At 34.5% G+C, this 16788-nt stretch overlaps 1 protein-coding gene and 1 pseudogene across 2 annotated transcripts; both read right to left on the bottom strand.

Moving 5' to 3' along the window:
- Positions 1-33: 33 nt before the first annotated feature.
- LOC138310523 (sulfotransferase 4A1-like) lies at positions 34-5056 on the bottom strand. Of its 2 annotated transcripts, none has more exons than XM_069251779.1 (7): positions 4937-5056; positions 3905-3968; positions 2949-3134; positions 2149-2460; positions 1779-1876; positions 1348-1534; positions 34-563 (listed from the first exon to the last, which is right to left on the bottom strand). In XM_069251779.1, the coding sequence occupies exons 3-7, from the start codon at positions 3118-3120 to the stop codon at positions 448-450; spliced, it is 885 nt and encodes a 294-aa protein (XP_069107880.1). In that variant the 5' UTR covers positions 3121-3134; positions 3905-3968; positions 4937-5056; the 3' UTR covers positions 34-447. The 2 variants fall into 2 exon arrangements, with proteins under 2 accessions (XP_069107880.1, XP_069107888.1); XM_069251787.1 differs by having other exon boundaries at positions 3905-4003; positions 4937-5027.
- Positions 5057-7004: 1948 nt separating this feature from the next.
- LOC138310514 (sulfotransferase 2A1-like) lies at positions 7005-14132 on the bottom strand (annotated as a pseudogene).
- Positions 14133-16788: the final 2656 nt, after the last annotated feature.

Below are 16788 nucleotides of genomic sequence, written 5' to 3'. Positions count from 1 at the left end.
GTTAATATTAAAAAAAACACTTTAGTTTTCAGTGTCTTATGCGATATTGTTTAATTTTATACCGCTACGTATATGCCAGTACACACCAATACAACGGTTTCTGTGTAATTAAATGTTCAAGAATAAAAGCGAAAGTAGAAGGGCATCTTTTTAAATATATCCACAAAATTACTAACCATGGTATCATCGACAATGTCATTTATTTTTACATCTGATTTTGTATTAGTGTGGTAAACAAACTATATTCATAGAAAAAAAAAACCCACAATTAAAGCGAGAAAAGACGTTCTTGTAAGTAAATCTCCAAATGGATTTCTTGTTATTCTCTCCTCAACAGATTACATATATAAATTATCTTCAAATACTTTGCATGCATCTCGCTGGTTTATTGTCAGACCGAATGGACTTTCCATCATACCACTTAGCTCTACTACTTGATATTATCTATTATTCAAATTTAGTATCGATGTTTAGACCGAGTTCTTCTACTTTTTCTTTGAATATCTTATCAAAATTTTCGTTTTGGGCTACAGTGAACATATTTTTCCAGTCTCCAACTTTTCCTGTAAATAAGAAAACATGTAAATATTTTTACTTCTAGATGTATATAATGTAAACATATAGATTGATTTCAAGAAATAATTAAAACACATATATAAATGAATTTGACATGAGTCTCTAACTGCGACAGTAAATGCAGTTTTTACACCATCGGAAAGATATATCTGCACTTCCGGTTAAGATTTCTCTGTCTTACACAGGGCAAGACAACCTGCACACGTAGAACATTTATGTGATGAACCGGAAATCGTAAAACGTCATATGTAAACAAACATTAACATGTGCAGTCTAATTGGATAATCTATATCACCTATAATCGTCACAGTCGGAAATCGACCTGCCGTTATATTACCCGGTAAAAAGTGTATTTAAGTGGTTTTGATGTATATTATCTCTTTTACGTTTTAAAATGATCTAGAGTCTAGTTTGTCACATTGCAACACAGCTTTTGTATAAAAGACAAATCTTCAATTTGATACAGTTTAGTTATTAAACATTTGTCTTACTTTGTTAATCATGTACGGACAACGAAGGATCTAATCTGTAGCTACCTAGAGATTAGGGCAAGGAAATCTCTACCCTTGGAGGATATTCACGACAGTCTCGGAAAGTCTCGATTCTCCTCGGGAAGAGATTTCTCTGTCCTACTCTCAAGGTAGGGAAAGACCCTATTAGTAGATAAAAATAAAGTGTTTTCATTAATGAACAAGTGACTATATGTATGAGAATACAACTGTATCAGTATCGCAAATTTCAACCGACTATCCGTCAGTAGCAAATCTTTACCTTTCCTGTAAATAGGAAGTCGGCCATCCTCTGAGACGTGCTTCCATCGATCAGTAGGCGGGGTCGCATTCTTGTGACTTTCTTTTAATTTGTCGAACTGGATATTTTCTGAGACCGACCGCAGGAATTCCTCGTCATGATCAACCTCCAAGAACTTGGCTAATTTGACTACATTAGCAAATGTGTTCTGTAATAGCGAGTATTGAATGCATAGGTTAGTTATAGAAAACGTACGTTGAAAATGATGGATTGTTGGGTTTTATTAGTCAAGTAGCTTCTGAAGCGGATTCGCTTTTCCTTTATTCCCTCAACCAATCGGACGAAAGCCCTAGTCCGTTTCCGTGTTTACATAGATATCAACTCACATGACATCAATCTAGACAAACTGCCTTGACAAATATACGTATTTGTAAGATGATATGTAAACTCACCTCTTTAAGGTCGTGGTATGACAGACAAAGAAAGTTAGGAGTGTCCCATTCCTCCATGTCTTTTATCCACGAAAACCAAGATCCATTTCCGCAGAAGCCTATTAAAATGCATTTTTCATGCATAGATTAAAAACGACATATAGATAATAAGAATTGAAGCCTTAAAAACAAGTAAGACCTAGCGTGAAGATTATACTAAATGTAACATGATTTACTATGGCGAAAAACTTTTAAATAACATACAAGGCTTACGTTATGTATTTGCAAAAATAAATTATTGAAGAATATGACACACACCGGATACAGAAAGATTTTTTGTTATTTACATATTATATTGAATATTCAATTTGCTATTGGCTTAAACTCTTACATTCCTCCGAAAGAAATCTCTTTAAGAAGCCTTCAAAAGTTCCCTGGTAACCGAGGTCTCCCATCTTTTGCATCATGTGATACATGGATACCACAAGATCCTTCGGATTACGTGTAAGTGTGACGATTTTTCCTTTTCCGAGCTTCATCTGTTCGGGAAGGAATCGGAAACGTAAATGGGAGGCTAGGGTCCTTGGTGACGACATATCCTCCATCATCTTTAGATCATTGAATTCTAGTCCCGCTGGTGTTCCATTGTATTTCAATGATCCTGATCGTAGCATCAACACTGTGTTGTACAGCCAATGTGTACCTGAAATAAGGGGAACACAAATTGTCTCTGGTGTAATGTTACGTTCATGTTAGTACTGATTTTCAAATTGATATCAGAAAATTAGTGCGGCGCATTCGTATGCCAATATCAGATATTGCTATTTCGCGATAGGAATAAAGTTCGTTCATAACTACAAAAAATGTTGTTTGAAAATCTACGACAGTTATATTCCAACATATATGTGGAAATCTAGGAAATACGCTTTAGTGAAAGAAGGGATGATGATGATGGACATTTCAGTGAAGAGATTCATTTTAAATGACATCTTTCAATTAAAATTTGTGAGTTCCAAATGAAGATAATTCATAAAGTATAATCACACATAGGAGCTGGAAACTCGTCAAGAAAGAAAGAGATGTAGTTATATAATATTTGCAAAAACTTGAAGAAGGAAACAAAATCTGTATTTATTTTGATAAAAAGAATCCTTAGCCTTTTTGTCAAATAATTGGTCATTTCATACTTACCAGACTTGGGGAAAATATCAATGAGAACATCGTCCTCTCTGACGTTAAAATTGGCTACTTCCTCCAGTCGGTCTCTTACATTTCCGACAACTTCTTGGTTGAAGGCATATCCTTTATACCGTTTGTAGGTGTATTTGTTATTCTGCTCATCCACGATGGTTACAAGATCCATGGCAACAGCTGAAAACTGTCATGGATATGAAATATGGAAGATAAAGTCAGTAACGCAAGTGGTCAATTACATATTACATAAAGGTGGGTTACCTGAGCTGATAACAAAGAAATGTAGTCGGCTTTGGCAACCGACCAAGTCATGGAAATCTAGGCCGAATGACAAATGCGACAATAAACCATAATTGAAACATTTTACATGATATCAGTTAAATAAGCAAAGTGTTTACAACGCATATCATATTAGAAATTATGCATCGAAATACTTTTAAAACTGTATAATCATTCTAAGTCAACGATGTTGAAGCATCATTATACTGTGTTTGTTGGCAACATGTTGGGTAGTCACGTAATCAAAAAGGAACTGTAAACTGGCAAATCAAATTTTGGTAAAGAAAATTGTGTTAAATTTAAGCTTATATTTAACCGAATCTTTGCAGTTAGTGCATCGTTTCCCGCAATGTCAATACCATTGTCCTATGTTCCGAAAGAACGACCCCTTTTTAAATTATTTGCTATTTCGGCGATTTTCAATAATGTGAGTTTAAAGTGTTACGTTCGAGTCCAAACTGACAGTACAAGGCAAGGAACCCACAAAACCATCTGTCCAGTATACAGTTTGGTATAGCACATTTCTACCCGAAGCAGGTCTAGAATTTGCCCTATTTTGGCAATCATTTGATCACGCATCTTTCGCACACTGTGACAATAGTTTAAACATTAGGTTATAATCATTAACTAGTAAAGATGATCTATATGTTGAACGGCATCATTGAGATATTTACCTTCCTCTATGACTGCAGGTGTTGTGTGTCGACGATATCCGTACAGATTGACCTTTTTGTCTGACTGTTAGATTATATAGGGTTCATGAGTAGGTCAGGCTTCAAGGTCAAAAATCAAATACATACTGTTTTGTATTCAGAGTCATTTTACACAGACGGCATTCAGCTAAGATATGCAGGGCGAACACTTGATATAAAATGATCAACTAATGCGATATTCTAATTAGTAAATGGTTTTTCATAGCGTCGTTGTGGAAAATATTTTGTTTCGTGAATTACAAATAATAAATCGGATATATTATCGAAAGGATTATATGATATTTTCCTTATTGGAGGACGTATAATATATTTTCAAGCTTATGTATACAGAGATGATTATAATGCATTATGTGATCCGATAATGGAAGATTCTCGGTATCTTACAATGCGAAGGCCTATCCACAAATAGTACGACGTCTTTGTCAAAAGTCTCTTGGATTGAATTAAATTTATATATTTATATATAAATATATAGTAGACAAAATTTGTAATATCCAAAATTCAAAATATTCAATGTGAGGATAAATGCAAATAGATAATGCAATATCAACTTGGTGAAGTTAAGAATTCATAATGATATGACCTTAGACGAAGACTACAGACATCATACATGGCGGATATTTATTCATGTGATTGATACAGTAATAACTCGATAACGAAAGAGCAATAAAATAATGAATAATTGATGTATTGATAAGTGATTAACATCACTCTGTAAATAAAGGGATTGGTATCTTTATCGTTACGTTTAGAACAGATCACGATGAATGAAATAACAATTTAAATAATGATGAAGCATTACCTTCCTCCGTCCGTGTTTTGTGTAGACAATATCTAAACATATATTGGGGTTCATTTAATATAGGCTATCAGTATATTAGTGTGACCTGACACTATTTACATGACCAGAGGTTAAATGATTTTATCTTGTACATAGGCAGCAGACAGATATCACAAACGGTTAGCATTTCTGAGTTTAGGAATGGCCTCTACCTCCTTCGGAACACCCTCGAAAATCCACAGCGTCTTCACTCCACTACATGTACGCAACCGGAGTGTCGGGTGATACGTACGTGGGTAACCAACGATGTCTTCTGAAAAGTAGTGATGGGACAGAATGGTCAATCAAAACACATCACTCAATGCCAGTAGCGCTTGTGTATAATTTGTGTAACATTTTTAAACTTGTAGGCGTGAAAATGATTTTTTGTGAGTGTTCTTGTGATGGAGATATATTTACTTAGAATTCAACCAGCATCAAAGCTTGTTTGATCTAGAGACCGCAGAACCAAATAATTTCCCATGGACGACAATGTTAACGTTTGCCAATGTCCAGGTTTAATGAAGTGTCCAAGTCTGGTCACTCATCACTAATCTTGAAGGTCATCTAAGATACCTCCGAATAAAAACTTTTTAAGACTTACAATCTTGCTAAACTTTTAGGTGGGTTGCCATCTTGTGTTGAATTCCGCGCCAAACATTGGCCACAAATTTGATAAAATTCTAATCTGGATTACCTCCTCTTACAAGGATTTATAAGTGAGACAAGGATTTATAAGTGAGACAAGGATTTATAAGTGAGACAAGGATTTATATAAGTGAGACAAGGATTTATAAGTGAGACAAGGATTTATAAGTGAGACAAGGATTTATAAGTGAGACAAGGATTTATAAGTGAGACAAGGATTTATAAGTGAGAAGTATTCGTCATTGTCTCTTTTCACTACTAAACATCACCCGAGACACCCATGAACCGAGAATAAAAATAAATACTTGTCTTATCTAGACAAACGAAACACCAATGTAAATATCATTAAATTTCACAACGTTAGTTACTTGCTTTAAGGACGGAAGATTTAGAAGATATGTCTGAAAAATTTCGTTAAAAAAAATACGACAATTCATGAAATGACGGCCCGCTTCAGAAAGTAAGACGGAAACCCTTGCACCCGCAAGCTACATCAAAGGCTGCGCCGACGGATATAAAAGGAAAACCGGTCGTCGCCCATCGTCACGGTCAGTGCACAAACACAAAAGCTCATGTGTTGTACTTCTCCAAAACCCAGTGTGACTTATCCTGCTCATATACGTCCTTGCAGAAACAGACTTGGTATAAATTTTACAATTACAAATTTCATTATCTACATGTATTTCCCAACCTTTATAATTAAACAGTTTGAAACTGGCTGCTCTCTGATTACCCAAAATCAAAGTAGGATCCCGAAACATGACACCCTTCTATGAAATATTGTTTGTCCAAAATGGGATTTCCAGAAATCTATGTTTTTATATTAATTTTTGCTGTCCCCTCTATATGTTAAGTTTATAAAATTTTGTTTTTAATTTCATATTTCCTATGGTTCACCCAGGTGTAGGTTTTCATGCATGTTTTTTTTTTCGGATTATACAATCACACACTACATGCAAATTATACGTATTATTATCTTTCATAGCTGAAAACATCAAATAATTGTCACATAATGTACAATTAATGTAATACAAAATTGTACTTCCATGTAATATTTTTATAATAGTAATCTACACTTGACTACGTAATCTCTTGCAGGATAGTTCCATGCGTATACCGGTTTTAAAAGTGAACGTAACATTATGTTTACGTATATCTATAGCAGGTATTACGAAACTTTTTTTTACCAAACAAGACTTAACTAAAGCATAAAAATGGTAAAAAATATCTAAAAAGATAAAAAGTGACAAACAAAAACACAACTGAAATTGGGGAAGATGTTCTTGCAGATAGATCTTCACACACAATTATTTTATTATTTTCTCCTCAGCAGATCACTCATATAGATATATTTTCAAATACTTTGCGGGCATCTCGCTGGTCTATTGTCTGACCGAATGGACTTTCCTCATACCAACCCTGCGAGATGGTATTCATGACATCATGAATATTCATGAATGATCCATGAACTTTCACGAATATAAGCAGGTTGTTCATGAATATTCTGATGTCATGAATAAAAGAGATTCATAAACATTAATGAATTTATGAATGAAAGGATTCATGAATGTTAATGAAATATTTTTCCTAAATTATTCCTGAAGTTTTAAGTTCATGAATTGCATGAAAATATTTATGAATAATTGAAGAATATTCATGAATTTATTCATGAATGTTAATGAATTATTCATGAATGTTCATAAATTATTCATGAATGTTCATGAATTATTCATCAATGTCTCGCAGGGGCATTTTGGTACTGGATTGTTTGAAGGTTACCCGATGTTTGAATAAACTGAAATGGTCTCTTATTCAAATGTAGTATCAATTTTGAGACGAAGTTCTTCTACTTTTTCTCTGAATAGTCTATCAAATTTTTCGTTTTGGGCAACGGTGAACGTGTTTTTCCAGTCTCAAACTATTCCTGTAAATAAGAAAACATGTTGTCATGAAAAATTGATTACTTCTAAAATGCATATATACATGTAGATCAATTTCAGGAGTCACTAACTGCGTGTCCTGAACTTTGACCTATAATCATCGCAGTCGGAAGACAACCTGCTTTCATATATATCATTGAATCGGAGAAAAAACTTTATTCAAATGGTTTGGATATAATATACATTATTCTCTCATACCTTACATACATATGGGTATAATACTGGCTGGTCTAATGCAACTCATGTTGCCTGAGGCTGTATTACATTGCTACCAATGCAATAGAGACTTGTAACGTCACTACGTCAACAAAATTACTGTTTTCTCGGAAAAATCTCTCTTTTTTTTCAGAATCTGGGCTGGTTTTCTATGAAAGATGTGAACAACTGGATTTCCGTTGAAATTATCACGCAATTTTCATTTATGAAGAATTGACTTGTCGCGTTTTTTTCGAAGTTATTTCAAAATAGCCGGATATTATAGCTGTAAATTTCAATAAAACGTCAAGGTATGACAGCAAAATACTGTTTCATATTTGGATATGAAGGATAGGGATTTTCTACCCTCTGGATTACAAAATGTTGTAAAACCCAAGGCTGATCCTTCATATCCCAATATATATCCCAAAACAAGAGTTTTATAATATGTTCTTGACTTTAAATGTTTCAAAATGATTTAGATTGCTTTTTGTAACAGTGAAACGAGTTAAACAAATTGATACTGTTTAGTAAACAAATGGTTGTGTCACTCTTTTTTTTACATCCTGTATTTGTAGTATTTAACATTTTTTGGAAATAACAGGGACAGAAATGGGGTTATTCTTTCCTAGAGGGTAGGACAGGGATATACTTCCCCATCAACCAGAGATATCTGTACTTCCAGTGAGGGTAAGAATTCTCTGTCTTTCCCAGTGCAGGACAGCCTGCACGTTTAGAACATATTCGCTTGGTACTGTAAACAGGTACTAGTAAAACGTCATATGCAAAAAAACATTAACCTCCTGTGCAAACCAATTGGACATTCGAGTATATTGCGCCTTAGACACCTTGCGCTGTGCATTAAGACGCCGTGCTAAAAATTTGACCTAATCTGATAATCGTAGTCGGAAGCCAAGCTGCCTTCATTTTATTCCGGTGAAATGACTGCTTTGAATGGTTTTGATACAACACATGTTAATATTATATGACCTTTGGCATTTCAAAATAATTTAAATAATTTTAATCTCTACTGTCGGTGGAGATTCGCGACAGTATAATAACCCTAGGGCAAGCCTCGGGTTAGACAGTAGTAAATAAAGATAGAAATATATTTTTTTTCTCGATTTTTATTTCAAAATGGCGGAAATAATAGCAGTGAGTTATGAAGGATATGACTAATCTGACCTCAGGATCCCAAAGATGTTGTAGAAGAACCACTCGGCAAACCTCGGGTTTTGCATCATTCATTCTGTGGACCCATGACGTACAATATCAATTGACATCCACACATGAAAGAATCTTATATGAATCTTGTTCATATGAATGCCCGCCCTCACAAATGTGTTCATACTTAATGCCTTGGTCGAAAGTAAGATCGCTTTATATGAAAGTGTTCATCTTGTAATGTTATTTCAGCAAACATCATGTGTACTGCTCTTAAAGTAGCCGACTTTTAAAATCAAACTATGTAATCATTGTTCACATAGCTTGATATTATAACCTCGAGTTATTTCGTTATCATTATAAATAAATGCATACATGCTACATTGTATGTGTAACTTTTTCATATTTTTTTTTCGGAATTTCTGCTGTGCCTGTATGCTACAGTTTTAAGTTCCAGATATGATATGAAAGTCCATCACTGTTTTGGTCCCCGTTGACTTTAGTTGTTTTGCATAACCGCTGCTCAAAGTGTGTATGCAACATGGCTTACTGTTGACATGCAACTTATGATGTTGTTTGTAAATTATGACAAAATATGCGAACAAATGTACTGTTGCAAAGGTTAATAGGATCATATTTGTTTAATCAACTAACTCTAACATATGATTACATATGTTTACTATCAGGTACTTCCACCACAATTTTAATTGAGCGGTTTGTACAACAACATACAAGATTGATTTTCTTTTTTATACGCCGGCATTAGTGTTGTAAATAATACTGTACAAAAAGGCAAACAGGAAGAACATTTTTCATCGTCCGAAAACTGCTAGCTCTTAATAGATACCATTAGGGATTTTTGAATATGAAAAAAGACTGTTGTTGAAAGCATGAACATTTGTTGTACATATACTTCATATAAGTTTGTCTTGAAAACATTCTTTCTACGCTCAGACGACATAAACAACAGTAAATAAAATGTATAGGGCTAATTTTATGTATACCACATAAACGTGAAATCATTTACAATTGTCATTTGCATGCCAAGGACAAATGTGACTTTTATGGGCCTTTTTCAATTCAAACCGTCCAAACAAATGATCGCAGTATCAACTATAGATACCAGTAACCATAATCATGGCACGAAAGAAAATTTAAGACATAACTAGCCTTTCCAGCCATGTCATAAATAGTCCGGAAGACACAATGTGTAATATCTATTGTGGACGGTCCACATATAAATTTGGCGTCATTATCTCATACTGGTGAGTCTCAATAACGGAAGACGTCACGTCAGAGCCGAGATTTCTAGTGTTTTACTTAGAGATAAAGTAAAAGTTTCACTTATATTTCTCATTATAAAAGTTATGTGATAAAATATAATCTTCACACTCGTGACTATGTGATGTGACATATTTTCATATTACATAGCAACACTCATGTAATATCCTCTCTATGTGTAGATGTAATAGGCGAAATCAATTTTGCTCCAAATACAAAGTCTGATAGAAAGTATTACTCTGGTTCCAGAGTTCTTATTATGTCGAAACTAAACGATTTCTGTCGCTTTTATTTTCCTTAGACAGACCTTTTTCTTACGTTCAAAATACAATGTTTGATACATAGAATTTTGTCTCGACTATTGTATTTAAAAAAAAAAATTGACATTTCCATCTGCAGCAGACAATCAATGTGTGAGGGCTACAAGGATCTGACACTATGTTATAAAGCAACTTAAACTTAACAGAAAAACTATTAAAAATCAGCTTAATATTGAGAAAATGACACTATCATATTTTCAGTGTCGTATCCGATATTGTTTAAATTTTATACGGCTAACCGTAAATGGCGTATACACCAATACTACCGGTTCTGAGGGTAGGTGTCTATATTAAAAGTCCATGAATAAACGAGGGAAAGCGTACAGTGCATGATATGTAATATCTCCACTAAAACAGTATCTAACCATGGTAGTGGATCGACATAACCGAAGTACTTTACCTCTCATTTTGTCTTAAGAGTGGTAAACTCAACTATGTTCATAGAAAAAAAACCCCACCACAATTAAAAGTGAGAAAAGACGTTTCCTTAGTAAAGTATATCTCCGAAATTCATTGTTTTGTATATTCTCTCCTCAAACAGATTACACATATAAAGAATATCTTCAAATACTTTGCAATGCATCTCGCTGGTGTTATGTCAGACCGAATGGTCTTTCCATCATACCATTTGCTACTGGATTGTTTTGTAAAGGGTTACCTGATGTCCTGAATCAAGTGACATTTTCTATATTCAAATTAAGTATCGATGGTTATGAGACCGAGATCTCGATTCGCTACTTTTTCCTTGAATATCTTATCGAAAAAATTTTCGTATTGGGCAACAGTGAACAAGTTTTTATCCAGTCTCCAACTTTTCCTGTAAATAAGAAAACAGGTAAAATATTGGTACTTCTAGATGTATATAATGTATAACATGTGGAATAATTTCAAAGAAATTAATTAAAACACAGCTAGTAACGGAATTTCGACCATGAGTCTCTACCTGCGACAGCTATATTGCAGTCTTTTTACACCAGTGCACAGATGTAACTGCACTGTTCCGGTAAGATTCGACTCTGACTATACTCTGGGCAATATATCCTGCACATGTAGAACATTTATGTGATGAACCGTGAACGTCGTTAAAACGGACAGATGCGGTAACAAAACAATCAACAGCTGCACGTCTAATTGGATACACCTATAGTCCCCTATAAACATCACAGTCGAAACATTGACCTGCCGTCATATTACCCCGGTAAAAACAGTATTTCAAAAATGGTTCTGTTGATGTGAAATTATCTACCTTATAATACGTTTACTAAAATGATCTAGAGTGCTAGTTTTGTCACATTGCAACACAGCATTTGTAACAAAGTCAAATCTTCAATTTGGATAACCGTTTTAGTGTAAGATCAAACATATTGTCTTACATATGGTTAAATCATGGTACTGACAACGAAAGGATCTAATCTGTAGCGGACCTAGAGATTAGTGCGAAGTAAAATCTCTACCCCTTGGAGGATCCATTAACGACCAGTCTTGGAAAGTATTCGATTCTCCTCGGGTAGAGATTTTTCTCTGATCCTACCCTCAAGGTAGAGAAAAGAATCCTATCAGTAAGAACAAAAATGAAGTAGATTTTCATCTTAATGAATCAAATGACTATATGTTATAAAATAGCTATTGTATCAGTATCGCAAGTCTTTCCAACCGGCTATCCGTCAGTACCAAATCTATTTACCACTTACCTGATAAATAGGAAGTCGCCAACCTCTGAGACGTGCTTCCAGCGATCATAGCGGGGTTCGCTCATTCTTGTGACTTTTCTATTTAATTTGTCGAACTGGATAATTTCTGAGCACCGACCGCAGGAATTCCTCGTCATGATCAACCTCCAAGAACTTGGCTAATTTGACTACATTAGCAAATGTGTTCTGTAATAGCGAGTATTGAATGCATAGGTTAGTTATAGAAAACGTACGTTGAAAATGATGGATTGTTGGGTTTTATTAGTCAAGTAGCTTCTGAAGCGGATTCGCTTTTCCTTTATTCCCTCAACCAATCGGACGAAAGCCCTAGTCCGTTTCCGTGTTTACATAGATATCAACTCACATGACATCAATCTAGACAAACTGCCTTGACAAATATACGTATTTGTAAGATGATATGTAAACTCACCTCTTTAAGGTCGTGGTATGACAGACAAAGAAAGTTAGGAGTGTCCCATTCCTCCATGTCTTTTATCCACGAAAACCAAGATCCATTTCCGCAGAAGCCTATTAAAATGCATTTTTCATGCATAGATTAAAAACGACATATAGATAATAAGAATTGAAGACCTAGCGTGAAGATTATACTAAATGTAACATGATTTACTATGGCGAAAAACTTTTAAATAACATACAAGGCTTACGTTATGTATTTGCAAAAATAAATTATTGAAGAATATGACACACACCGGATACAGAAAGATTTTTTGTTATTTACATATTATATTGAATATTCAATTTGCTATTGGCTTAAACTCTTACATTCCTCCGAAAGAAATCTCTACTTTTAAGAAGCCTTCAAGTCCCCTGGTAACCGAGGGGTGGGGTCCCATCTTTTGCATCATGTGATACATAGATACCACAAGATCCTTCGGATTACGTTGTAAGTGTGACGATTTTTCCTTTTCCGAGCTTCATCTGTTCGGGAAGGAAGGAATCGGAAACGTAAATGGGAGCAGAAGGTCCTTGGTGACGTACTTATTCTCCATCATCTTTAGATCATTGACTTCTAGTCCTGCTGGTGTTCCATGGTATTTCAATGATCCTGATCGTAGCATCAACACTGTTGTTGTACAGCCAATGTGTACCTGAAATAAGGGGAACACAAATTGTCTCTGGTGTAATGTTACGTTCATGTTAGTACAGAATTTTCAAATTGATATCAGAAAATTAGTGCGGCGCATTCGTATGCCAATATCAGATATTGATATTTTGCGATAGGAATAAAGTTCGTACATAACTACAAAAATGGTGGTGTGCTAATCCACGGCATTTATATTCCAACACTTCACTGGCTTGTGGAAATCTAGGAAAAAGACTTTAGTGAAAGAAAGGATGTGATGATGGATATTTCAGTGAAGAGATTCATCTTAAATGACATCTATAAATTAAGATATTCAGTATAAAAGAGATAGAGAGTGGTGCAAGTTAGGTGAATATGGTGTTCCTTATGCGTAAATGTTTTTTTCTCTCTCGAATATTAGAATGAAACGGAATTTATAAAAGGTTACAAATGAACTTCATTGTATATATTTTTTGAGTGGATGCGACGAATAATTGAAATGTATATAAGCGCAAATTCTTAATACATCTGTAATAAGGTAAGAGAGAAGAGTGAGGTGAATTTGATCTAAAAGATAACAAATATGGAAATTGAATGAGTGTCCTAGATATGCGAATGGGAAATATTGTTATTTACATGTATTACTGCATAAATGAATTTTTTGAAAAAAATGTTTTATGAGTTTCAAGTGAAAATAATTCATACAGTATATAATCACACACATAGGAGCTGGAAACTCGTCAAGAAAGAAAGAGATGTAGTTATATAATATTTTGCAAAAACTTGAAGAAGGAAACAAAATCTGTATTTATTTTGATAAAACAATCCTTAGCCTTTTTGTTCAAATAATTGGTCCATTTCATACTTACCAGACTTGGGAAAATATCAATGAGAACATCGTCCTCTCTGACGTTAAAATTGGCTACTTCCTCCAGTTTCGGTCTCTTACATTTCCGACAACTTCTTGGTTGAAGGCATATCCTTTATAACCGTTTTATAGGTTGTATTTTGTTATTCTGCTCATCCACGATGGTTACAAGATCCATGGCAACAGCTGAAAACTGTCATGGATATGAAATATGGAAGATAAAGTCAGTAACGCAAGGTGGTTCAATTACATATTACATAAAGGTGGGTTTACCTGAGCTGATAACAAAAGTAAAGTAGTCGGCTTTGGCAACCGACCAAGTCATGGAAATTCTAGGCCGAATGACAAATGCGACAATAACACCATAATTGAAACATTTTTCACTTTTACATGATATCAGGTTAAATAAGCAAATATGTTACAAACGCATATCATTATTAGAAATTATGCATCGAAATATTTTAAACTGTATAATCATTCTACGATGTTTGAAGCATCATTATACTGTGTTTTGTTGGCAACATGTTGGGTAAGTCCACGTAATCAAAAAGGGAACCGGGTTAAAACTGCTCAAATCAACAATTTGGTAACGAATTTGAGTTATAATTTAAGCTTTGTATTTAACCGAAAATCTTTGCAGTTTAGTGCATCGTTTTCCGCAATGGCAATACCATGTCTATGTTTCCGAAAGAACGACCCCTTTTTAAATTATGTGCTATATTCGGCGATTTTTCAATAATGTGTTTAAAAGTGTTACGTTCGAGTCCAAACTGACAGTACAGGCAAGGAACCCACAAAACCATCTGTCCAGTATACAGTTTGGTATAAGCACATTTTCTACCCGAAGCAGGTCTAGAATTTGCCCTATTTGGCATCATTTGATTCACGCATCTTTCGCACACTGTGACAATATTTAAACATTAGGTTATAATCATTAACTAGTAAAGATGATCTATATGTTGAACGGCATCATTGAGATATTTACCTTCCTCTATGACTGCAGGTGTTGTGTGTCGACGATATCCGTATAGATTGACCTTTTTGTCTGACTGTTAGATTTTATAGGGTTCATAGTAAGTAGTGCATGCTTCAAGGTCAAAATCAAGTACATACTGTTTTGTATTCAGAGTCATTTTACACAGACGGCATTCAGCTAAGATATGCAGGGCGAACACTTGATATAAAATGATCAACTAATGCGATATTCCTGATTAGTAAATGGTTTTTCATAGCGTCGTTGTGGAAAATATTTTGTTTCGTGAATTACAAATAATAAATCGGATATATTATCGAAAGGATTATATGATATTTTCCTTTGGGAGGACGTATAATATATTTTCAAGCTTATGTATACAGAGATGATTATAATGCATTATGTGATCCGATAATGGAAGATTCTCGGTATCTTACAATGCGAAGGCCTATCCACAAATAGTACGACGTCTTTTGTCAAAAAGTCTCATGTATGGAATTAAATTTATATATTTATATATAAATATATAGTAGACAAAATTTTGTAATATCCAAAATTCAAAATATTCAATGTGAGTTAAATGCAAATAGAATAAAGCGATATCAACTTGGAGCAAAGTTAAGAAAATTCAAAATGATATGTACCTTAGACGAAGACTACCATGGACATACAAACATGGGGTGATAATTTATTCATGGGAATGATACAGTAATAACCTTCGATAAAAAAGAGCACATAAAATAATGAATAATATGATGTATTGGAAAGGTTGATTAAACTTCACTCCTGTAAATTAAAGGGGATTGTTATCTTTATCGTTACGCTTTAGAATCAGGATCACGATGGATGAAATAAACAAATTAAATAATGATGAAGCAGCATTACCTTCCTCCGTCCGTGAATTTGTGTAGACAAAAGTCTAAACAGTAAATTGGGGTTCATTTAATATTGGGGCTATCAGTATAATTAGTGTGTGACCGGACACTATTTACGATGAGCCAGAGGTTAAATGATTTTATCTTGTACATAGGCAGCAGACAGATATCACAAACGGTTAGCATTTCTGAGTTTAGGAATGGCCTCTACCTCCTTCGGAACACCCTCGAAATCCACAGCGTCCTTCACTCCACTACATGTACGCAACCGGAGTGTCGGGTGATACGTAACGTGGGTAACCAACGATGTCTTCTGAAAAGGAGTGATGGACAGAATGGTCAATCAAAAACATCACTCAATGCCAGTAGCGCTTGTGTAAAAGTTGTAGGTAACATTTTTAAACTTGTAGGCGTGAAAATGATTTTTGTGAGTGTTTCTTGTGATGGAGATATATTTACTTAGAATTCAACCAGCATCAAAGCTTGTATTTGATCTAGAGACCGCAGAACCCAAATAATTTCCCATGGACGACAATGTTAACGTTTGCCAATGTCCAGGTTTAATGAAGTTGTCCAAGTCTGGTCACTCATCACTAATCTTGAAGGTCATCTAAGATACCTCCGAATAAAAACTTTTTTAAGACTTACAATCTTGCTAAACTTTTAGGTGGGTTGCCATCATTGTGTTGAATTCCGCGCCAAACATTGGCCACAAATTTGATAAAATTCTAATCTGGATTACCTCCTCTTACAAGGATTTTATAAGTGAGACAAGGATTTATAAGTGAGACAAGGATTTATAAGTGAGACAAGGATTTATAAGTGAGACAAGGATTTATAAGTGAGACAAGAATTTATAAGTGAGACAAGGATTTATAGGAACAAGGATTATAAGTGAGACAAGGATTTATAAGTGAGAAGTATTCGTCATTGTCTCTTTTCACTACTAAACATCACCCGAGACACCCATGAACCGAGAATAAAAA

Source organism: Argopecten irradians, chromosome 1 (genome assembly GCF_041381155.1).
Source record: "Argopecten irradians isolate NY chromosome 1, Ai_NY, whole genome shotgun sequence".
Taxonomy (NCBI): domain Eukaryota; kingdom Metazoa; phylum Mollusca; class Bivalvia; order Pectinida; family Pectinidae; genus Argopecten; species Argopecten irradians.
Note: the sequence above shows the minus strand (reverse complement) of the source record. Positions and strands in the feature narration are given on the sequence as shown.